Raw genomic sequence first — 20361 nt, forward strand, 5'->3', positions numbered from 1 at the left:
GTTTCCATGTTATGGTATGACCAGCCCAGTCTGTCATAGCCTGGCTGAGGATTTTGCAGGGGAGCCTATGATGTTTGCCCCTGCATGCATGCTTTCTTATCTATTTATTTATTTTCACTTTTTTAAACTATACATTAAATTGGCATCTCTAGTATGTGATGGACACATCAAGATAAGCTTAAAACATTGTATCTTCCTGCAGACGCATTTTAACAAACACAGTATACTGGGTTGCCCAGCTCTTAAGATATGTGTAATAAACACGTAATTGCATAAAGTCTGCCACACACATTTTACATGTACATTTTGGATGCAAATCTGTCCAACTCTACGCAAGGCACTCAGACCATAGTGGGGTTCACTTACACTCAGAAGTTGTTTAAAACAGAGGGCCAGGGTCAGAAGAGCTACATTCATTTCTGGCTGTGATTCACACACTGTTAAACCAGTTTTGGTAACAGTTACTCTACAAGAAAAAACCCATTGGAAAAGTTTTCAGAACCTACAAAAGCATCTGGAAGTGGTTCAGCAGAAATTGAAGTTTGGCTGGATATAATGGGTATTCCTTTATCTGACACCTTAATGACTAATTTGTGGGACTTCGTCCTATTAATTTTTTACAAGAAGGAACAGGTAAATTTGTAAAATGCTCTATTATGAGTAGCTGATGTTGAGTGCATGGTGCTATACTGCCTTTTCGAGGTTCTTGGGTTACCTCTTGGTAAGTTCTCAATTTAAAAACACATATATGTATGTTTGACCCAAAAATAGTAACTCTCACTGATTAGAGTTAAGACCAAGCGCTGTGACATGGCGGGTGGTTTATCAAGCATTTGCAAATGTGTGTAACTGAGAATTCTGCATTTTTATTTACAAGTAGAAATAGCAGCTTTGTTACTGGTTAAAAGCAGTGTGCTGGGGATTTTTTCTCTGTATTTGCTCCTTTCAGTGTAACCCCACCCTTTCAAGCATCTGCTGGTAACCTATAAATTGAATAAGCAACTTTCCTCTCTGTTTTAATTTGCTAAATGTGTATTATTGTGCCATTTGGAGTGTGAAACTTTGTTAAGAGTGGCATTTTGTTAGCCTTCTCCACAAATATAAAAGTCTGAAAGCTGATTAGTTCTTGTAAGATTTCTCATGGTGGTATCCAGGTATCAGAAGTGTGTTGGTGGAAGGAGACTCATGTTTTTTGTATACAAAAATTTGACATAAATATAGACATGTGTGGCTTCTCTTTGTCTATAATGCAGTGATTCAGTTTTGCCCATTAGTTTAATAATTTTTGCCTTATGTGCAACCAACCTTGATTAGTTTTAGAATTTTACACTTGTCTGTATTGTTGGATTACCTCAATAAGATATAATTGGTAAGGAATTGCGGGAACTTAATTAGGATTGGAGCTGCCCTAGAATAATCCAGAGGGGGTTGTTCTGGATCATCATCATCATCATCATCATCATTTATTTAAATAGCGCCAACATATTCCGTAGCGCTTTACAATTGGGGACAAACATAACAAACTGGGTAAAACAGACAATGAGGTGAGAAGGCCCTGCTCACAAGCTTACAATCTATGGGACAATGGGAGATTGACACATGAGGTTAAGTCTACATTTTGCATTTTGGCCCAGCCAGACTGCAAACGTAAAAGTGACTCATAAGCTAAATGATCCTGTCACACAACAATGTTGGTCAGGGGGTAGTTGTCTTGTGTGAAATTGTGTAACAGGCTAAAGGTAACAAGGTTAAGAGGGTGGTTGAGGAATATTATAAGCTTGTCTGAAGAGGTGGGTTTTCAGAGAATGCTTGAAAGTTTGTAGACCAGAGGAGAGTCTTACTGTGCGAGGGAGAGAATTCCATAGAGTGGGTACAGCCCGAAAAAAGTCCTGTAACTGGGATTGGGAGGATGTAATGAGGGAGGATGAGAGACGCAGATCTTGTGTAGAACAGAGTAGCCGAGTTGGGAGATATTTTGAGACAAGAGAGGAGATGTATGTTGGTGCAGTTTTGTTGATGGCCTTGTAGGTTAGTAAAATTATTTTATATTGGATTCGGTACAAAACAGGCAGCCAGTGTAGAGACATACAGAGTGATTCAACAGAGGAATAACAATTTGCAAGGAAAATCAGTCTTGTCGCAGTGTGCAAAATAGATTGTAGGGGTTTGAGTCTGTTTTTGGGAAGATTAGTAAGGAGGGAATTGCAATAGTCAATGCGGGAGATGATAAGTGCATGAATTAAGGTTTTTGCAGTGTCTTGCGTGAGATATGTGCGAATTCTGGAAATGTTCTTTAGATGTATGTAGCAGGATTTATATATAGAGTCAATGTGGGGAACAAAGGATAGGTGTGAGTCAAGGATTACACCTAGGCAGCGAGCTTGTGGGGTGGGATTTATGGTCATGTTATCAACAGAGATAGAAATGTCAAGTATGCTCTTGTTGGTGGGTGGGAATATTATTAACTCTGTTTTAGAAAGATTAAGTTTGAGTTGGCGAGAGGACATCCAAGATGATATGGATGAAGATTAATAAGATCTGGATTAAGAATGACAGCACAAAAACATCAAGAAGGATGGCCTGATCTCATTGTCTTATTCCAAGGATCATCTGGCAAGAACTTATTCCATAAAATCTCTAGCCATTACTATATGTCACTAAGCAATGGAGAAGTGAACAAGGTTACTTAATAAACAGATAGAGCACAGTCTAATAAATTAAATGGTGCAATCTGGCAACCATTTCCGGATCATGCTTCAATATTCATACCTCTCCATTTATTTCAATGATAGAGGGGTGGATTTAAGTGCAAATGGTGCTATTGACATGTCATGTGACTGGCTCTCAATTGGACTGTTTACTACATTACCATGTGCTCAATCTGTCAATAAGAAAAAAATAAATTGGGAACGATTGAATTGTTTATTATTTGTCACTTTAAAATATTTGGACATAATTGTTAATAAATTGTTAACTCCAACCACTGGATGCAGTTCCTGATAGCCTGGTTGGTATATGACATTTTATGTTTCCTGCATTATTCTACAATAGCCTTAGAAACATTAAATATATGTCTAAAAAGTGTTTTTATGCACTCATGGTAGACCTAGCCCTGTATTGTCCGCACAGCTTATATTGTTCATGTATGCAAATGTTCAACATTACTGTACCCTGTTCAGGCAGAAAAAAAATCATGCACTCATAATTAGAACACAGTTTGATATAAACTTTGCGCTGATTCCAATTCCCCAGTTTGTGCAGGGCTAATTAAAATGTATTCAGCAACCCACTAAAACAGCTGTTGTTGAAAACAAAATTCTTTTTTAATCTGAAAAATTGATATTTCTGTACAAAATGTAGAGCAGCTTCATAATTACTGCAATTGTTTCTATTTGCTTTACTCGTAAGAAAGTACAGTTGTTTTTTTACATTATCAAATGAATTGAAAAAAAAAATAATTTGTTTCCTAACTTAAACACTGTGTATGTCTAATCTTTTGGAGCTATATGTTAATTATCATAACAAAATGTATTACTTCTCCAGTGACAATGTATATTATACTTATCCTAGTAAGCATTGATTTTTTTTTAGGAGGTCCTGATTTTTTGCCATCAAGTCGGTGGAACCACATTCTATACATGCAATGTATATATCTTACATGGACATTTTTAATGAACATGTGAACAGAAGATTGTGTTAAATCTTATACCTCCATGCTTTGGGAATATGGGTCCTTTGGGTCACAAAGTGAAGTAGATATTCGGTGGTTGCCAGGGAAACAGCGTTGACTCATATTATGGGGCACTGGAAAGGTCTGCCGAATAATTGTTAACCTTCCGATCGACCTTCTGACTAGGTCCTGTACATCCAGATCATTTATCTCCTGTGAAATAGAAATGGAAAATATTAGAAAACTTAGAATTTATATTACAATGTATGCAAATATAAACAAAGCAACTCATCCATAATAACAAATTCCTCTGATTAAATCATAAAGTATACATGTAATATACATGGCTAATCTTGTTTACTCTCTCTAATAGAGTACTATTGGCATAAAGATTTAAAGCATCTCTTGGGATTACCGTCATCGGACTACAACATATTTTTTCTTTGCCTTTTCAAGTGTAAAGTGCATATATAAAAATAGGTCAATAGCATGAGGAAATATATTTAAATATTAACATATTATAAAAAATACAGTAAAGAACATGACATCCAGATAGGTCTTGAAAAATGCAAAACAGCATATAAAATGGAACAAAGACTGTCTGTTTACATATATTACAAATTATGTCCTCATTATGTTCTGAAACAAAATGAAAAGCATATTATAGTAACAAATTACATCCAAGAACTTACAAGGTAAAACAATTACCCAGAACAATGTGTAAACTATTGATATAGAGAAGGATGAATTAATCATAGTAAAATCTTTAATGGACAGTTTCTGAATTAATTTTATCCCTCTTGCAGTCTGTTAGAACTATATATATTAACTAAGACATTATTAGAAGAATAATTACACTCTAATATTACCCCAGAGAAATGTAATTATTTTTTTATTGTTGCTTTCAGGACTGGACTAATAGCAGTCCTGGCAAACAAACCATACCAGCTCATCTGAAGTTAAAGTGATAAAAAAATGTTTTACACATGTTTTTTAAGTGGATATCAAAAGTAGTGGCAGTCAGTATTCATCAGCACTACATTATTATTCAAAGTGATTATGAGCATGTTCTAACTCTGTCCACAATATCATCCCCAGTTTCCTAGTGGTCCCAAACAGTGACAAACGTTTTTTTTTTGTCGATAGTATTGCATGGTCCCCAATACTATCATCTTTATTGTCTAGCATTCCATACAATATTGGCTCTAGTCTCTAGTAAAGCCAAACATTACAGAGACAAGAAAATGTCACTAATTGGGGGCACTAAGTAATGCCCCCAATAATATATTCTTTAGTACCCAACATTACTCAGAAAACTATTTTTAGCAATACCAAAAACTGTTCCCTGTCCATCAGTGCCACAAAATGTTCCCAGTAAGGTTCAACATCAACCAATAATGGTAACAAACATTATTCTTAGTAGAGGCCAACACTGTTCAGAATATTATCTCCATTATTAACCCCAATTTTTCAGTTCTTAGCATTACTCAGCGATGCCAATAAAATTTTCTCTAGTAGTGCCCAGCAATACTCCCTAGAATACTATCCACAATAGGGTCCAGTATTAACTTATTAGTGCTCAAAATATGATCCCCAGTAATTTCAAGCAGTGCCAAGCATTGCCAACAGTTCCCAGGACATTATTATATATTATGAAACATGTTCTACAAAACATCCATGACAAAAATCAGTTACACAAACATAAAAATCGCAAAAGTCATGCTAATTTATAGTGCAAGGCCTTATCAACACAATTTCAAATTAGACCTATGTGAATCCTATACAATACTTGTGATTTGTTAACACACAACCTATGAAAATGAAGCAAAGTGAAAATGAAATAAAAAACGTATTGAATCAGTGGAGCATTTGGTAGTCACAGAATGCTATACATTCACAATGGTATTACAAAATAAATAATGAAAATTAACAAAATACATTTAAAAACATCTATGCTACATTTTTGCATACTTTGCATTGACATTGTATGACGTCAATACTGTTACAATAAATAAATAATTATAATAATAATAATTACCAGCTAACCATAACCGAATAATTGTGTCACTAAATAAATCATGGGAGTGATTTATGAAGCACCAAAATTGACTATGCCAAGCACATAATCCTGTGTAATAGAGCTGAATGCCTCAATATGCGCAAATGGACCCAGAGTTTTGCCAAGTCTCATGGGTCTATGGAGCAATATCATCATCATCATCATCATCACCATTTATTTATATAGCGCCACTAAATCCGCAGTGCTGTACAGAGAACTCATTCACATCAGTCCCTGCCCCATTGGAGCTTACAGTCTAAATTCCCTAATATACACACACAGACAGAGAGACAGAGAGACTAGGATAAATTTTTGATAGCAGCTAATTAACCTACCAGTATGTTTTTAGAGTGTGGGAGGAAACCGGAGCACCCGGAGAAAACCCACGCAAACACTGGGAGAACATACAAACTCTTCACAGATAAGGCCATGGTCGGTAATTGAACTCATGACCCCAGCGCTGTGAGGCAGAAGTGCTAACCACTTAGCCACCGTGGTGGCATTTGTGGCACAGTAAAAGTGTGCACCAGCTGATTGAGTAGGTACAGAGTGTGTCTACCAGTTTTGCAGTGTAAACATGACATCTCATGAGATCTCATTTTTTAAATAAGAAAAAAGGGTGGGAAGGCACATTTTTTAGAGTGTTCCTATGATGCAGTCACTTCCACTCCAAATAAACCCCTTTTGAATTTAGAAGAGATTGGGTCTCATCCGCTAGTATGAATCTACTACATTTTGTAACTTCAGTTGCACTTTGGTGAAGAAGTTATTTCTTTCCCAATGTAAAAACAGATCATTAAACAAACAAAAGTGTCACTGTAAAAAAAAAAGAAGACCCCAGTGTCCCTTAACTGTCATGATTAATTTAAACTATAAAGTAGGCTACAGCAGTATTTTATTACAAAATTGAACAAATATAAATTAATGAAAGGGATGGTACTAAAATAGTAAGAGATTGCACTTGATGTGACATTTACATTTTTTACACAATGCACGTCTTCAGATTTTTCCAACTCTTTGCAAACCTAGGCCCACTTTTAGATGGCGGAGGTGTCCACTGACAGTGGAATGTAGGTGTGCACCATGAAGGACAATCTAGAGCAGGGGTCAGCAACCCCCGGCATGCAAAGCACTTCTGTTTTGCACGCTGGCACTGCAGCTGTCTCACTAAAGCAACCAATGACGGGCATACTATGAATAGGGGAACAATTATGTGGCATACTATGAATAGGGGGGACAACTATGTGACATACTATGACTAAGGGGGACAACTATGTGGCATATTATGACTAGGGGGGACAACTATGTGACATACTATGACTAAGGGGGACAACTATGTGGCATACTATGACTAGGGGGGACAACTGTGGCATACTATGACTAAGGGGGACAACTATGCGGCATACTATGACTATGGGGGACAATCATGTGGCATACTATGACCAGAGGAGACAACTATGCGGCATACTATGAATTGGGGGCACAGCTATGTGGCATAGTGACACAATTATTTATATATAATTATATATATATATATATATATATATATATATATATATATATATATATATACCCAACTGGCACACCTGGGCTTGACTAGATTTGGGCCAGCACATTGATAGAAAAAAGTAACCAACCCCTGATCTAGAGCATCTAGACCAAATGGTGAAAACCAAGGTGATGTGCGGAGTACATTCGTTAGCTTTAGTAAATGAAGTCAATGTCTCACTTATAATTTAAGATATAACAATAGTGGTCAGCAGCATCCAATCAATAACCAACAAATAAGCAGTACATTCATATATACAGTAAATGAAGCATACATATATGTTGGATTGTTATACAAATAGAATCTAATATGTTTCACATATGTATGAATGAAGTAATAGTATTCACAAATTACATTAAGTCACATGGCTTCCCCATCCCCCACTGTATGTAATTGGCTGACATAACTACTTCCTGACAATACTGCAAAGTACAGATGGGGCCATAACAATGACCGCTCTCTGCAGCTTACTATAATATGTGGACACATAGGACATCACAAACAATATATCAATTTTTTTAAAGAGTGTATTACTGTGCACCTCACCAGACAACAAGGAGCATCATTAAAATATGTGCTCTTTCCGCCACTTTACTATTCCCATAATCTCGCTCTCCATATGAAATTCTGTTTATGCACTGCTCACCAAAACTAGGCACGCCTTTGCACCTACACCGTACTTAGCAAGTTACACTTTTACTCCACCCAACTGCTCCCATCAGCTAGTGCAAATTCTGATAATCTGTAAACGCAGCTGTTTTGTTTCTGCAAACCCATGAGTTTGGTAGAAGTCTAAGTCATCTGTGTAAATTGCTGTACACCCCCAGTTCAGACAAAAGATCTTCACAGGTTTTTAGCATTTAAAACTCTGCACTTATGGGAGAGGAAACTCTGGACCTTGTTTACATAGTGCTGTAAATTAGAAAAATGGGTCCATTCATTAAATAAGTTTTTCTGTTTTTCTCCTAAAGTACTACTTGATTTAGTCTCATATTTTTTTTTCAAACAGTCATGACGGGGCTTCAGGGCTGTCTTGATTACAAGTAGCATTTTGGCTGTTTAAAGTCTAATCTCCACCAGATGCAGCTGCAGGTGAGAAAGTTAATAGTTTCTTCTCAGTAGTGAATATGAATACGCACACTTCCACATGCATAGAATAGCCAGGGCTGGAATTAGGGAATAGAGGTCCTCGGGCTAAGGGTACTGTGAACCCCCCATTGAGACCCCATCCCTCGAGCGCTTACCTCCTTCCGTTCTTCTGTCGATCCCTGTAGTGCTTTCACGGCGAGCAGTAAGCTCCTTACTTAGGAGATCTCCTGAGAGTGAGACTATGACTCCTCAGTAAGGGGCGCACTGTGCACTGCGGAAGCACTACAGTGACAGCAAGCAGCTAACAGCATAACATTTACTGTTAGCTGCCTGCCATTTTCCATGACACGATAGCCAGAGCCGATGAATGCCGATGGGCCCCCCAGATGCCTGAGGCTCCTGGGATCTAGCCCAGTTAGACCTCGGGTTAATCCGGCCCTGAGAATGCCCCTAGTATGTGCAAGCCCTTTCACTTTGGTGGAAATCTAAGTGCACCACTGCAAATTGAGGTGCATGACTTAGCCAAAGAGGATTCTCCCTGCATCTATGCTGTTTTACTCTTAATAAATTACCTCCATTGTTTCCTCTTTAATGATAAGTGTCAGGATCAGGCCTAGATTTGCAGGGTCAGCATTCTGCTCCTTTTGCACGTTATTGTTTTGTTTTTTTTATTGTATACTATATATTAATATTTGATTATAGGACTAAATTACTTCAATTGATTTATTTTATATAGATGAATTGATTGCAGTGGGGGAGCCATGGTGATCTACAGCAGTAGGGGTGGCAGTGATGTGACAGAAAAAGGCACTTAGTAGGCGCAAAAATGTAAATCCAGGCTTGCTCAGCATCAAAAATGGTACTAGTCTCAAGGAGTGACCCAGTCACTGATGACACCTTGATGCCACATCATTGCTCACTGTTTTCAAGGGAAAATATTAGAAAACAAAAGTTTAATCTGACCGATATGTGTTTGCTTCTGAAATCAGTGCTGTTTTTTTGACTGGCTGAAACTGAGCTAAACTAATTAATTGATGTAAATTACTTATTTCACTAAGTAAATGTGCCAAAAATTCAGTGCTAAATTATATTTGCTGATATAGCTGATATTTCTCATGGTCATATGATATTTGCTCAAATTAGCAAATCAGCACAAAAGTCAGAACAAATTAAAATTAATTCGATTTTATTTGTCTATACAATGAAAATAATATGTATTAGGTTTATTATACATCAATTAGTTAATAGATCCCAAACAAAAAATGAAGTGGAAAATGCTAAATAGACACAGTAAAATCTACGATTGTAGCAAATCTCTGACATTCAACGACTTTGACAAAATGGCAATCGATTTAAAGACAACTTAGTCCATGCCATAGACCATTGGTTTTTAAACCTGACCTCATTGACAACATTACATATTAATTGTAAGCTCTCATGAGCTTGAGTTGATTTCACAAGTTGATTGTATCCTCCCCTACCCTCTGCCTCATATCTACACCTTCAACCTTTTTTGGCCTTGTCCTGTCTCTATGAATGATTTGTCTTTGTATGATTTTTTTGTATTGTGGCGACTTTTTTATTGTATTGTTTAACTAGGAAGAGATCTGCAATGTATGCACTGTTGTTGAGACATGAGACATGAGAACTGTAGGCAACACCAATAGCTAATTAGTGGTAATACAGTTAACTGTATTTGCTACTTTGCAGCACAGTTAAACCTGGCAGACCATTGATATCCTGATATCGAGAGAGGAAAGTTGCACAGATGACTGCATTTTTATATAGGGCATTTATTCCACTCTAGGTTGACAGATGAAGAAGGAAAGTTAGATATAGAAGCACTAAGATATAATGAGGCACAAAAGCCATAAACCAGGACCATGTGCTGTCTTAAATCAATATTGCCAGATGGAAAGTAGAGTAAAGACCGTATCAAAAACTGCTGAAAGACCAAAGAGGTTGAGAACTGAGCAGTGGCCTTGGGAATTACTAATATGAAGGTCATTAGTTACTTTAGCAAGATTGGTTTCAGCTGAGTGAGTAGTGCAAGATTCTAACTGGAAAAGGACCAAGAGGTTATTAGTGTTGGGGAAGAAGAAATCCAACTTTTACTAAGCATGAACATTTGTAAGGGTGTTTACTAAGTGCAGCACCAGCACACTGCCGCTTAATAGGTTTCATTGTACCTGAATAATGCCATTGGGGCTATTTATATACACATTCAGCTCTGCTAACATGAAAAATGCCCTTTGCACTTTGACACACTTAGTACAGGCTTTTTTGTAAATGGGAAATTGAAATAGGATTTAGTACTGAAGCACTTCCTGGCCCATATCCATGTCACTGAATATCATTAGTGGCAATAAGCTGCTCATTCTACTAAAAAACTTAACCAGACTACTGGAAATCCCTTTTGTAAAACAGAGAGACATCTGCAGGCATGGAACATTAGGAGATTTGGAAATGAAACGCAGAAGTAGGAATATATAGAAATAGAATTAAAGAAAGCAGGTGTCTCTAAATGTCATGAATGGCCTCTAATAACAGGCTGAAGATGTATATATATATATATATATATATATAAATTATATTTAATAACAGAAGGTAGTAAAAATTAATTTAATGAAGAAGAATTTATATAAATAATTATATTTCAAAATAAACAAAGAATTTAAAAACCCTGATAGCACCAAGTATGCTAAATATGACACATGATGAGAAAGAAACCTTTCTGACTAAGAGTTCTAATGGATTTTTTAGATACTCTAATTGCAATATGTGTAACTTGGTACATTCTTCCAATAAAACCTTTTCCCACTATTCAAATATTAATAACTTCAGAATTTATAATCTAATGAACTGTCGAACCCCGTCGGTGGTATACTTATTAGAATGTCCTTGTCATTTAAAATATGTAGGAAAAACAAAGAGAGCCCTCAAATTAAGAACACAAGAACATGTGAGAGCTATTAAAAATAAATCTGAAATTCATTCGGTGTAAACACCATAATGGTGACTCTAGTGGACTAAGGTTTAAGGCAATTGAACACATGGTACTGGGTAAAAGAGGTGATGACTTGGCAAACAAACTCACATATAGAGAAATATATTGCATTTTTAAATCAGGCACAATAGCACCTTCAGGCTTGAGTGAAGCATTTGAAATAGCCCTTTTCATTAACTAATGATCTCTCTCTCTTTCCTTTTATTTATTTTATTTTCATTATCGTTTTTATTCTTGTTGTCCCCTCCTTTGTATGGATATTTTGTTCATATAGAATATGTTTATGTATGACCACTATTAATTATATCTTATATATTATCACTTATATATAAGTGAGACATTGCCTTCATTTACTAAAGTTAATGAATATACTCCGCAATTCACCTTGGATTTCACCACTCATCATCATCAGGTTTTTATATAGCGCCACTAATTCCGCAGCGCTGTACAGATAACTTATTCACATCAGTCTCTGCCCCATTGAAGATTACAGTCTAAATTCCCTAACATACACACACACACACACACACAGACTAGGGACAATTTAGATAGCAGCCAATTAACCTACTAGTATGTTAATTGGAGTGTGGGAGGAAACCTGGAGCACCCGGAGGAAACCCACCAAAACAAGCGGAGAACATAAAAACTCCTCACAGATAAGGCCATGGTCGGGAATCAAACTCATGACCCCAGTGCTGTAAGGCAGAAGTGCTAGCCAACAGGCCACTGTACTGCCCATTGGGTCTAGATGGTCTAGATTAGGGGTTGGATACCTATTTCTATCAGTGTGCCAGCTAAAATCAAGTCAAGCCCAGGTGTGCCAGTTGGGTGCATATATATTTATATAGAGATATATATATATATATATATATATATATATATATATATATATACACATTCACAGAGCGATAGCTGGATAGATAAGTAGAGAGATAGCTTATATAGATATGTGTGAGTGAGAGAAAGAGAGAGAGGGAGATAGATAGATTATAGAGATATGAGATAGATTATATATATATATATATATATATATATACTCAGTGGTTGAAGTGGAAATTTAGATGTGGCAGTATGGAAACCTAATGGGAATGTAAGTAAAAGGAATTTCATAGTTTTACAATGCAGGCAGTAGGAGAAGTGGCGGTATGGCATACCACCGTATACACCCCCACTTCAACCACTGTATATACTGTATAAATATATATATATATATATATATATATATATATATATATATATATATATATATAAAATATATGGACATATATACGGACACTTGACCATTACACCAACAGGGACTGTAATGACATTACATTCAAACACATATACTTTAATATAAGTTGGTTCCCCCTTTTGCAGCGATAACAGCTTCCACTCTTCTTGGAGGGCTTTCCATAAGAGTGTTTTTGTGGGAATTTGTGCCCATTCACTCTGTAGAGCATTTCTGAGATCAGGCACTGTTGTTGGACGAGAAGGCCTGGCTAGCAATCTCTGTTCCAGTTCATCCCAAAGGTGTTCAATGGGGTTGAGGTCAGGGCTCTGTGCGGGCCAGTCAAGTTCTTCCACACCAAACTCACCTAACCATGTCTTTGTAATCCTTGCTTTGTGCACTGGGGCACAGTCATGTTGGAGAAAATGGCCGTACCCAAACTGATGTCACAAAGTTGAATACATAGCATTGTGCAAAATGACTTGGTATGCTGAAGCAATAAGATTTCCCTTCCCTGGATATAACGGACCTAGCCCAATCCCTAAAAAACTGTTTCATACCAATATACCTCCTGCACCAAATTTCACAGTTGGCATAATACAGTCAGGCAGGTAAAGTTCTCCTGGTATTCGACAAACCCAGACTTTCCCACCTGACTGCCCAGACACTTTTCAACTGCTCCACAGTCCAGTGTCGGTGTGCTTTACACCACTCCATCCGACGCTTGGCACTGGTCTTGGTGATGTGAGGCTTGCATGCAGCTGCTCGGCCATGGAAACCCATTCCATTAAGCTCCCGCCATACAGTTCTTGTGCTTACATTAATGCAAGTGGAATTTCTTCAGTTATGGAATCAGCAGTGCGTTGGAAACTTTTAAGCACTATGCGCCTTAGCAGTCATTGACCCCGTTCTATGATTTTACATGGTCTTCCCTATCGTGGCTGAGTTGCATTTGTTCCTAAATGCTTCCACTTTTTAATAATATCACTTACAGTTGACCATGTAATATCCAGCAAGTATGACATTTCACGAACTGTCTTATTGCAAAGATGGCATCTTATCACAGTACCACGCTTGGAGTCACTGAGCTCTTCAGAATGACCCATTTTGAATCACAAATGTTTGCAAATGGAGAATGCATGGCTAGGTGCTTGATTTTATACACCTCTGGCAACGGGTCCGATTGAAAATTCAATAATCAACAGCCAGGGTCAAATAGTGTGTGTATGTGTATATATATATATATATATATATATAAGATTCAGAAATACAAGTGAATAGATTGTAAATCTGTATGTTCACACAAAGGTATTTAAGCTAATCATGGGTAAATGAAAACACCCAGGAGGCACCTGTACAAAAACCTGTGATACACCTATTGCCAGCAAGAAACCTGGCTGCCTTCTCCCTGTACTACAGACCAAGATCTTTAAAGAGCAAAAAGGAACTTGATTTGATCATCTGGAGAACAATCTCATGAAGGAGTGCTATCTGAAATAATCCATTAACTATTTTATCTATTGTACATGTTCTAATTTTATTAATTATTAAAATGTGTTTTAATTTCTGCACTAACAGCCTTTCATTTATATCTGAACATATGTGCTTTTAACAGCTTCTGTTATACAATGAAAAAGGGTAATTGGAAAAAGAAAAAATCACCTAACATCTTTATTACAAGGTCATTTTGGTATCCACACTACTCCACAGTACAAAAGACCGACTCATTTTACCAATAATTCTGGTATGTGCATACATGTATTTTAATTTATAAAAGAATTTAGAGTAATATCACCATTTGGGCATCTCACATTTCTTATACGGTTACTGTTACTACTGTTGTCAACAGGAGCCCTGCAGGGAGACTGCTGTCCTCCAATTGAGGGAGTGATTACTGCCAAATGAACTATATGGATGCTTGATGAACTTATACCATTGACAGGATACTTAATAATGTGTAACTTACCCGAACAACCATCAGACTATCAATCACTTTGTAATATATCTATTATAGAAGGAAAGAGATGAAGAGAATACACTATGACACACCTGCTGACATACTTATCTCACAATTTTTTTTTGTACCTGTATTAAATATAGTGAAATAGACGAAACACTAAGTATTAGCTATTTCTACTAATTTTCAATTCAACTATTTTCTTGTAATTCCCATTGCATCTTTCACTTCTATTTACCTTTTAAGACTTTTCACCTATCACGTCTAATCTTCGGTGGCACATTGAGATTAGCACTGTGACACACAAATTTAAAGAATCATTGAATTGGAAATTAAAACAGAAAGCTAATAAAGTAAGATTTTTAAATTTGTTTGTTGCAGATTTACATAGTAAGTTTCAAATTGGCAAATGGGAAATAGCCATTGGAGTCACTCATTTTTCAAATCTCAAAACAAAAACACCATAATTACCAATGTTTGCAGTACTAGGTATAGAACAGAGAAAACTTATGACATATCAATTTACAAAATCGCCCTATTAAAAGATCGCCTTATTCCTTTAATTGTTTCTAAATATATTGCACATGAAATAAATGAGCTATTGAAAAGCATGGAAAAAGCTCTGCAAATAAAAAAATAAATTGGGGTTTTTTCATCTCGTGGGAGATCGGCGTCTTTGCAGCTAAAATTTAAAGGGGCGATGGCTTGTAAAGGCAAACTTGCCTTTACAAGCCATCGCCCCTTTAAATTTTAGCTGCAAAGACGCCGATCTCCCGCGAGATGAAAAAAACGGACTTTGATACATTTACCCCACTGTGTTAGAGTTAGGTTGCAACCCTTCCATATTAATGCATATGTTAATTGAAGGCAGGGCCGGATTAACCATAGGGCTAACTGGGCTACAGCTAAGGGGCCAATGGCATCCAGGGGGCCCTTGAAAGTGCTCAGCAGCAGTATTGATCGGTCAGGGGCGGGGGCGCCCCCGGCGCGATCAGTGCTGCTGAGCACTTTCACTGCAGTCCTTCCCCGGCGTGCTGTAGTCTCCTTACTGAGGAGATCTCGTGAGTCTCAGTCTCACGAGATCTCCTCAGTAAAGAGTGTACAGGGCGCCGGAGAAGGAGGTAAGTGCTGGAGGGGGGGGGGGGGGGCTGGCAGCTTGGATGACAGGGGGGGGGCCCCAATGGGGCCTCCATTCCCTTAATCCGGCCCTGATTGAAGGTGTGGGCTGTGGGTCACTGTGAATTTATAGATCTGATATTTCAGTCCCCTGAACTCTGAATAGAAACCTCAGGTGCATTCAGCAATATTTATTCAGGATTCTGTATTTCACTAAGATTTTTCATTAAATCCCACTTTGTGAAATGTAATTTGTTCATAACAGAAGCTCCAAAATATATTTTTTCATTTCTATCACATAGTGCAATCAAAAGAATATAATTGAAATACATCAGTGCCAGTTTTAAACAAAAGTATATAATCATCTTACAGCAAAAATCCTTGCTTGGTATGTGTTAAGTCCCTTTCTACTGTGCAGAAGAAAAAAACAATGCTGATGTACTGTCAAGACATCATTTGAAACCTTATACCAACTAAATTTCTTTGGTTTGTGAATGAACTAAACTGGTTTATTTTGTCCCAAGTTACATTGATGGGTTCTTTCATTCATTTGTCATTTACGCTCAGTATTAAATATAGATTTTCTGAAACAAACTAACACCTGACATCTGTTGTACCTAGTGTAATATTCTGCATCTCTGGTCGATTAATCCTTAATGTACCATAGATAATGGTTTTCTCAGTACAAGATGCATTTTTTTATTTATCATGCATCCTTTCAGTACAATTTGACAAAAAAATTAAAGTACAGCAATGCATAAGTTGACTACTTAAAAATAGATGGGTCATGTATATTTAAAACAACTAGCGTAAACAAACTAAAGAACACTTATCAATATAAATAATTCTAGATTGTAGCTCACTTTATATGATATGAAAAATCACAGTGAAAGTCAATGTTTTACACAGTTTAAAAATAATATTTTAATTATGGGTTTCCTTTAAATTAACATAAGGATATTTTGGTAGTATACATGTTAACCAAGGTATTTAATGACTTCTGTTACATCATGGTGTGTTTGACATTTCCCCTTGTTAGGTTCCTCCTTTCCACATGAAGCAATTATATAAGTCCACTCCCGTCATTATCCAGGCTGACAACGGGGAAGATATAGTGCTATCTGCATGGCTAGGTGAGAAGTTAAAGTCTAATAGCTAAAAAGAAAAAGAAATTATAAAAACTCACTACACGAGCATAGCATGAGTACAAAATAAGATAAAAATAGTAATTACTGAGGCAACAATAATGAAAATAAAATGACACTATAAAACTAAGATTAAATGGAAGATACTCCCTGTGTCAGGTGTGTAGTCTGCCAATAAATTCTCGGATACAACTTTGGTGCAACCAGGATAAGAAGGATCAGTAATTGAAGTGACAGTGCAAGCTCTTATTATACCCTACAGAAAACACAGAGATGACACATTGAAACTACTGTTCTCTGTACTCTGCCACAGGATATAAAGTAATGCCCCTGTTTTATTCACTAGGTCTCAGCAGTTACAATAGTAGTCATTCATGTGTATGAAAATTCCAGGTCTTACTATACTCTAAAGAAAAAACATGGATAACAAGAGGTGTGGATAACAAGGCTCCCACTTCAATTAATGAATTCCCACAACAAATTAAAAATATTATAAATAAATTGATCCTAATATTATGAGAAAAGCATAAAACACTTGCTTATATAATATCCATGTTTTACAACACAAGCTGCAAGTCAGACTTTTATGACTGACTCCTTTCTACAAATGTCACATATTCTAAATACTGAGATCCTAATCTAGCGAATCATTACTTTCTAACCAGGAAGAGAGTGCTTGAAACACTAATGTCCATATGTTTGTTGTGAATGCTCACAGTGAATGTTTCTGATAGCTGTCATCTGACGCTAGTGTTGTAAATCCTCACAACTTAGAACATTGGTACCAATCTTTTATCATCGCATTTCTGTGAATCAGAATTTGAATTTTGTGAATGACTCCCAAGGCAAAGGATACATATTAAAAGTATGACCTGACAATAGTGAAAGTTGGAGCCCCTGGCAGCTCTTTCATGCCGTAAAAACCCTACTCCCCATTTATAGACTATAACTCACTCTGGAAACATACTCCAGAGTTGCTATTTTAGCTGCTTCTTGTTTCACCTCCTTCTGGCTCCTTTATGTGTTGCGGCACCATTCATACTGCGGTCACAACTGCAATTCCGGGAAGAGGTGAAAGAAAAAAAAACGCCTCTGATGTATGTTGCTTCAGCATGGGTTGGTGCTGCCAGAGTGGAGCCAATAAGTAAATTGTTGGAGAAGGGAGAGCGTGGGAGGGGAGAAGAGAGGGAGTGGGGCAAAATTAGAGGAAAGAGAGAATAAGGGGTAATAAAGAATTTAATTAATATGTCTATCATATTAACATTAAATACTATGACATATTTTAATTTATTTTATTTAATTTTATTCTAACATTCTTATAAACTAAAACTTATTTGTAGAGCAGTAATAGACACTACAATTACAAAAATGAAAATGGCACTGCAAAACTACAAATTAAATCAAAAAAGAAAAGAAATGACATTGGTGCTGTGGGTCTACATATTCTAGACTTGTAAATAAACATTAATGTGGGGGCCACTTGATATTAGTGACAGGTATGTTAGTATTTTACTCAGTCTAGATTATTTCATTTTTATGATTGTTTTACTAGTAGTGTGGAGAGGAGTTGTTTTTTTTGCCTTTTTTCAGACTTTCTATTTACTTACACGATGACAGTGTCTCGGGTATGCTCGGCACCACTCTGTTGGCTCCTGCAGTCCCCTGCTTACATTGTGTTTTAAGTGTACAAAACTTGTCCAAAATAATACAAGATTGATAGGACTAAGGACAATCCAGAGAGTCAGCAGAAGTGAACAGGAGCCAGTAGATCAGTTTTGCATGCACCCAGGACTTCTGGGTTACTGCTGGACTTTTATATTTTATCCAAACTGAATTTTCATTTTTGAGTGGAATCACCCCACATGGTAACCCATAGTCCATTTGCAGAAACATATATCAAAATAGACAACAGAATAAAAATGATATACAAATGTAACAGTTATTGGTTACACTGCAGTGGAACATAGTCTACATGTGGTAATTTGCTCATACAGGCAATTAATCAGATGTGAAATTTGTGAATTATATGTGCTAGCTCCTCACCTTTCTTCGGCATATATGAACGTGCACAACAATTGGGGTATTACTGTAATGTTTGTGTGGCTAAGTATTAATGTAATGTGTATGTGTGTTTTGGGCATGGATGCTCTGTGGGAGGAGATGGCATTAATGGAATGGGTGTGGGAGGTGGTATTAATTTAATGTGTGTGTGGTGGGTGCTATTAGTGTAATGCAGTGGGTCTATTAAGGTTATACAGTAGTACAGTAGGGCTATTAATGTAATGTGGGGACTGGTGGGTATATTCATGTAATGTAAGACTATTACAGTAATTTGGAAGTTGGTGTGGACTATAATTTGTATAGTTTGGCTGTAAATGTAGTGTATGGGGTATTAATGCAAAGTGGTGGGGTATTAATGTGTTGGGGTATCTGAGGACTAGGTTTGTAATGTGAGGGAAGGTGGGGCTATTTTTGTAATGTGAGGTCTATGTAATGTATCAGCAACTGTGGAGTAGTTATGCAATATGGATTCTCTGTATTAAATGTAGGGGATTATAGCTAAATGTCCACGTTAGTTGGGGTAAGGAGGACTGCTTATTAAAAGCAACTGCATTTAATGTTGGGACTGGTTGTGGGATTTAATGTTGGGACTGGTTGTGGGATGGAGACCTGGGGTGTTCAGTTTTCCAGTAGATGAATAGTACCTATCTCTTTTCCAAACAGGTCCATAGCATTCCAGGGTCTGCACAACCAGCAACTGAGCTTAAGACACAAGCAGCAGCAGAAGGCAGCCAAAGCTTCAAGAACATCTAGGAGAGAGCAGCACAGTCTACCAACTGTCCTAATTCTGGCTGGATAGTCCTGATTTTGGGGAACTGTCCTAACTTCAGGGTCAGTTGGCAGGTATGTCTTGCTTTCTAGTGCTCTCGCAATTCACCTTTGCCAGCAGCTTTTGCCCTGCTACAATGCTTGTTGAAAAGTAGGTCAGTGAGCTGCATTGCAGTACACAGCTCACACTGCTGGAGAGTGCTGGTAACATCACCAGTGGGAGTTCATTGGGGGGCTTGGGCCACATGTGACAAAGGGAGACTGGGAAGGGTATATATCACATATGTCTCCCCACCATTCTCCCCTTGTTACATATGGGGGGCACAAACACTTCACTTGCACACAGGCACCCTAAATTCATAAAACGCCCCTAGCTAGGTGAAAGAAAAGAAGCAGAATCATGTACAAGTAAATCTCTTTGCCAGTGAGAACAATAGGACGTACCATTTGACTCCATTGTCTCTTTGCTGATTATAGGTACTTTATGCTAATACTGCATTTGCAGGAGACAGCCAGGTCACACTCTGTACTGCAGATTTCAGACTTGAAAGAGTGTAAAAATGCAAACATGCAACACATTTACCTCACTTGTGCTAGCTAGGTTCTTTAGTTCCAAGAAAATACACAGTCACCTTCACTGTCACTTAAGCAATGTCATTTAATGAGTATTTGGCTTTCATTCGCTTAATCATACCAGATTATGCTGTATTAATTTTCAGTAAAATAAGCT

At 37.2% G+C, this 20361-nt stretch overlaps 1 protein-coding gene across 2 annotated transcripts in view; it reads right to left on the reverse strand.

Annotated features, from left to right (window-relative positions):
- GRID2 (glutamate ionotropic receptor delta type subunit 2) overlaps window positions 1-20361 on the reverse strand; it is a 959624-nt gene that overhangs the window by 378917 nt on the left and 560346 nt on the right. For both annotated transcript variants that reach the window (XM_075201703.1, XM_075201712.1), the window contains exon 6: window positions 3710-3883. In XM_075201703.1, coding sequence (XP_075057804.1) covers window positions 3710-3883 — 174 coding nt within the window. The remainder of the gene's footprint in view (window positions 1-3709; window positions 3884-20361) is intronic.

Source organism: Mixophyes fleayi, chromosome 1, assembly GCF_038048845.1.
Source record: "Mixophyes fleayi isolate aMixFle1 chromosome 1, aMixFle1.hap1, whole genome shotgun sequence".
Classification (NCBI taxonomy): Eukaryota; Metazoa; Chordata; class Amphibia; order Anura; family Limnodynastidae; genus Mixophyes; species Mixophyes fleayi.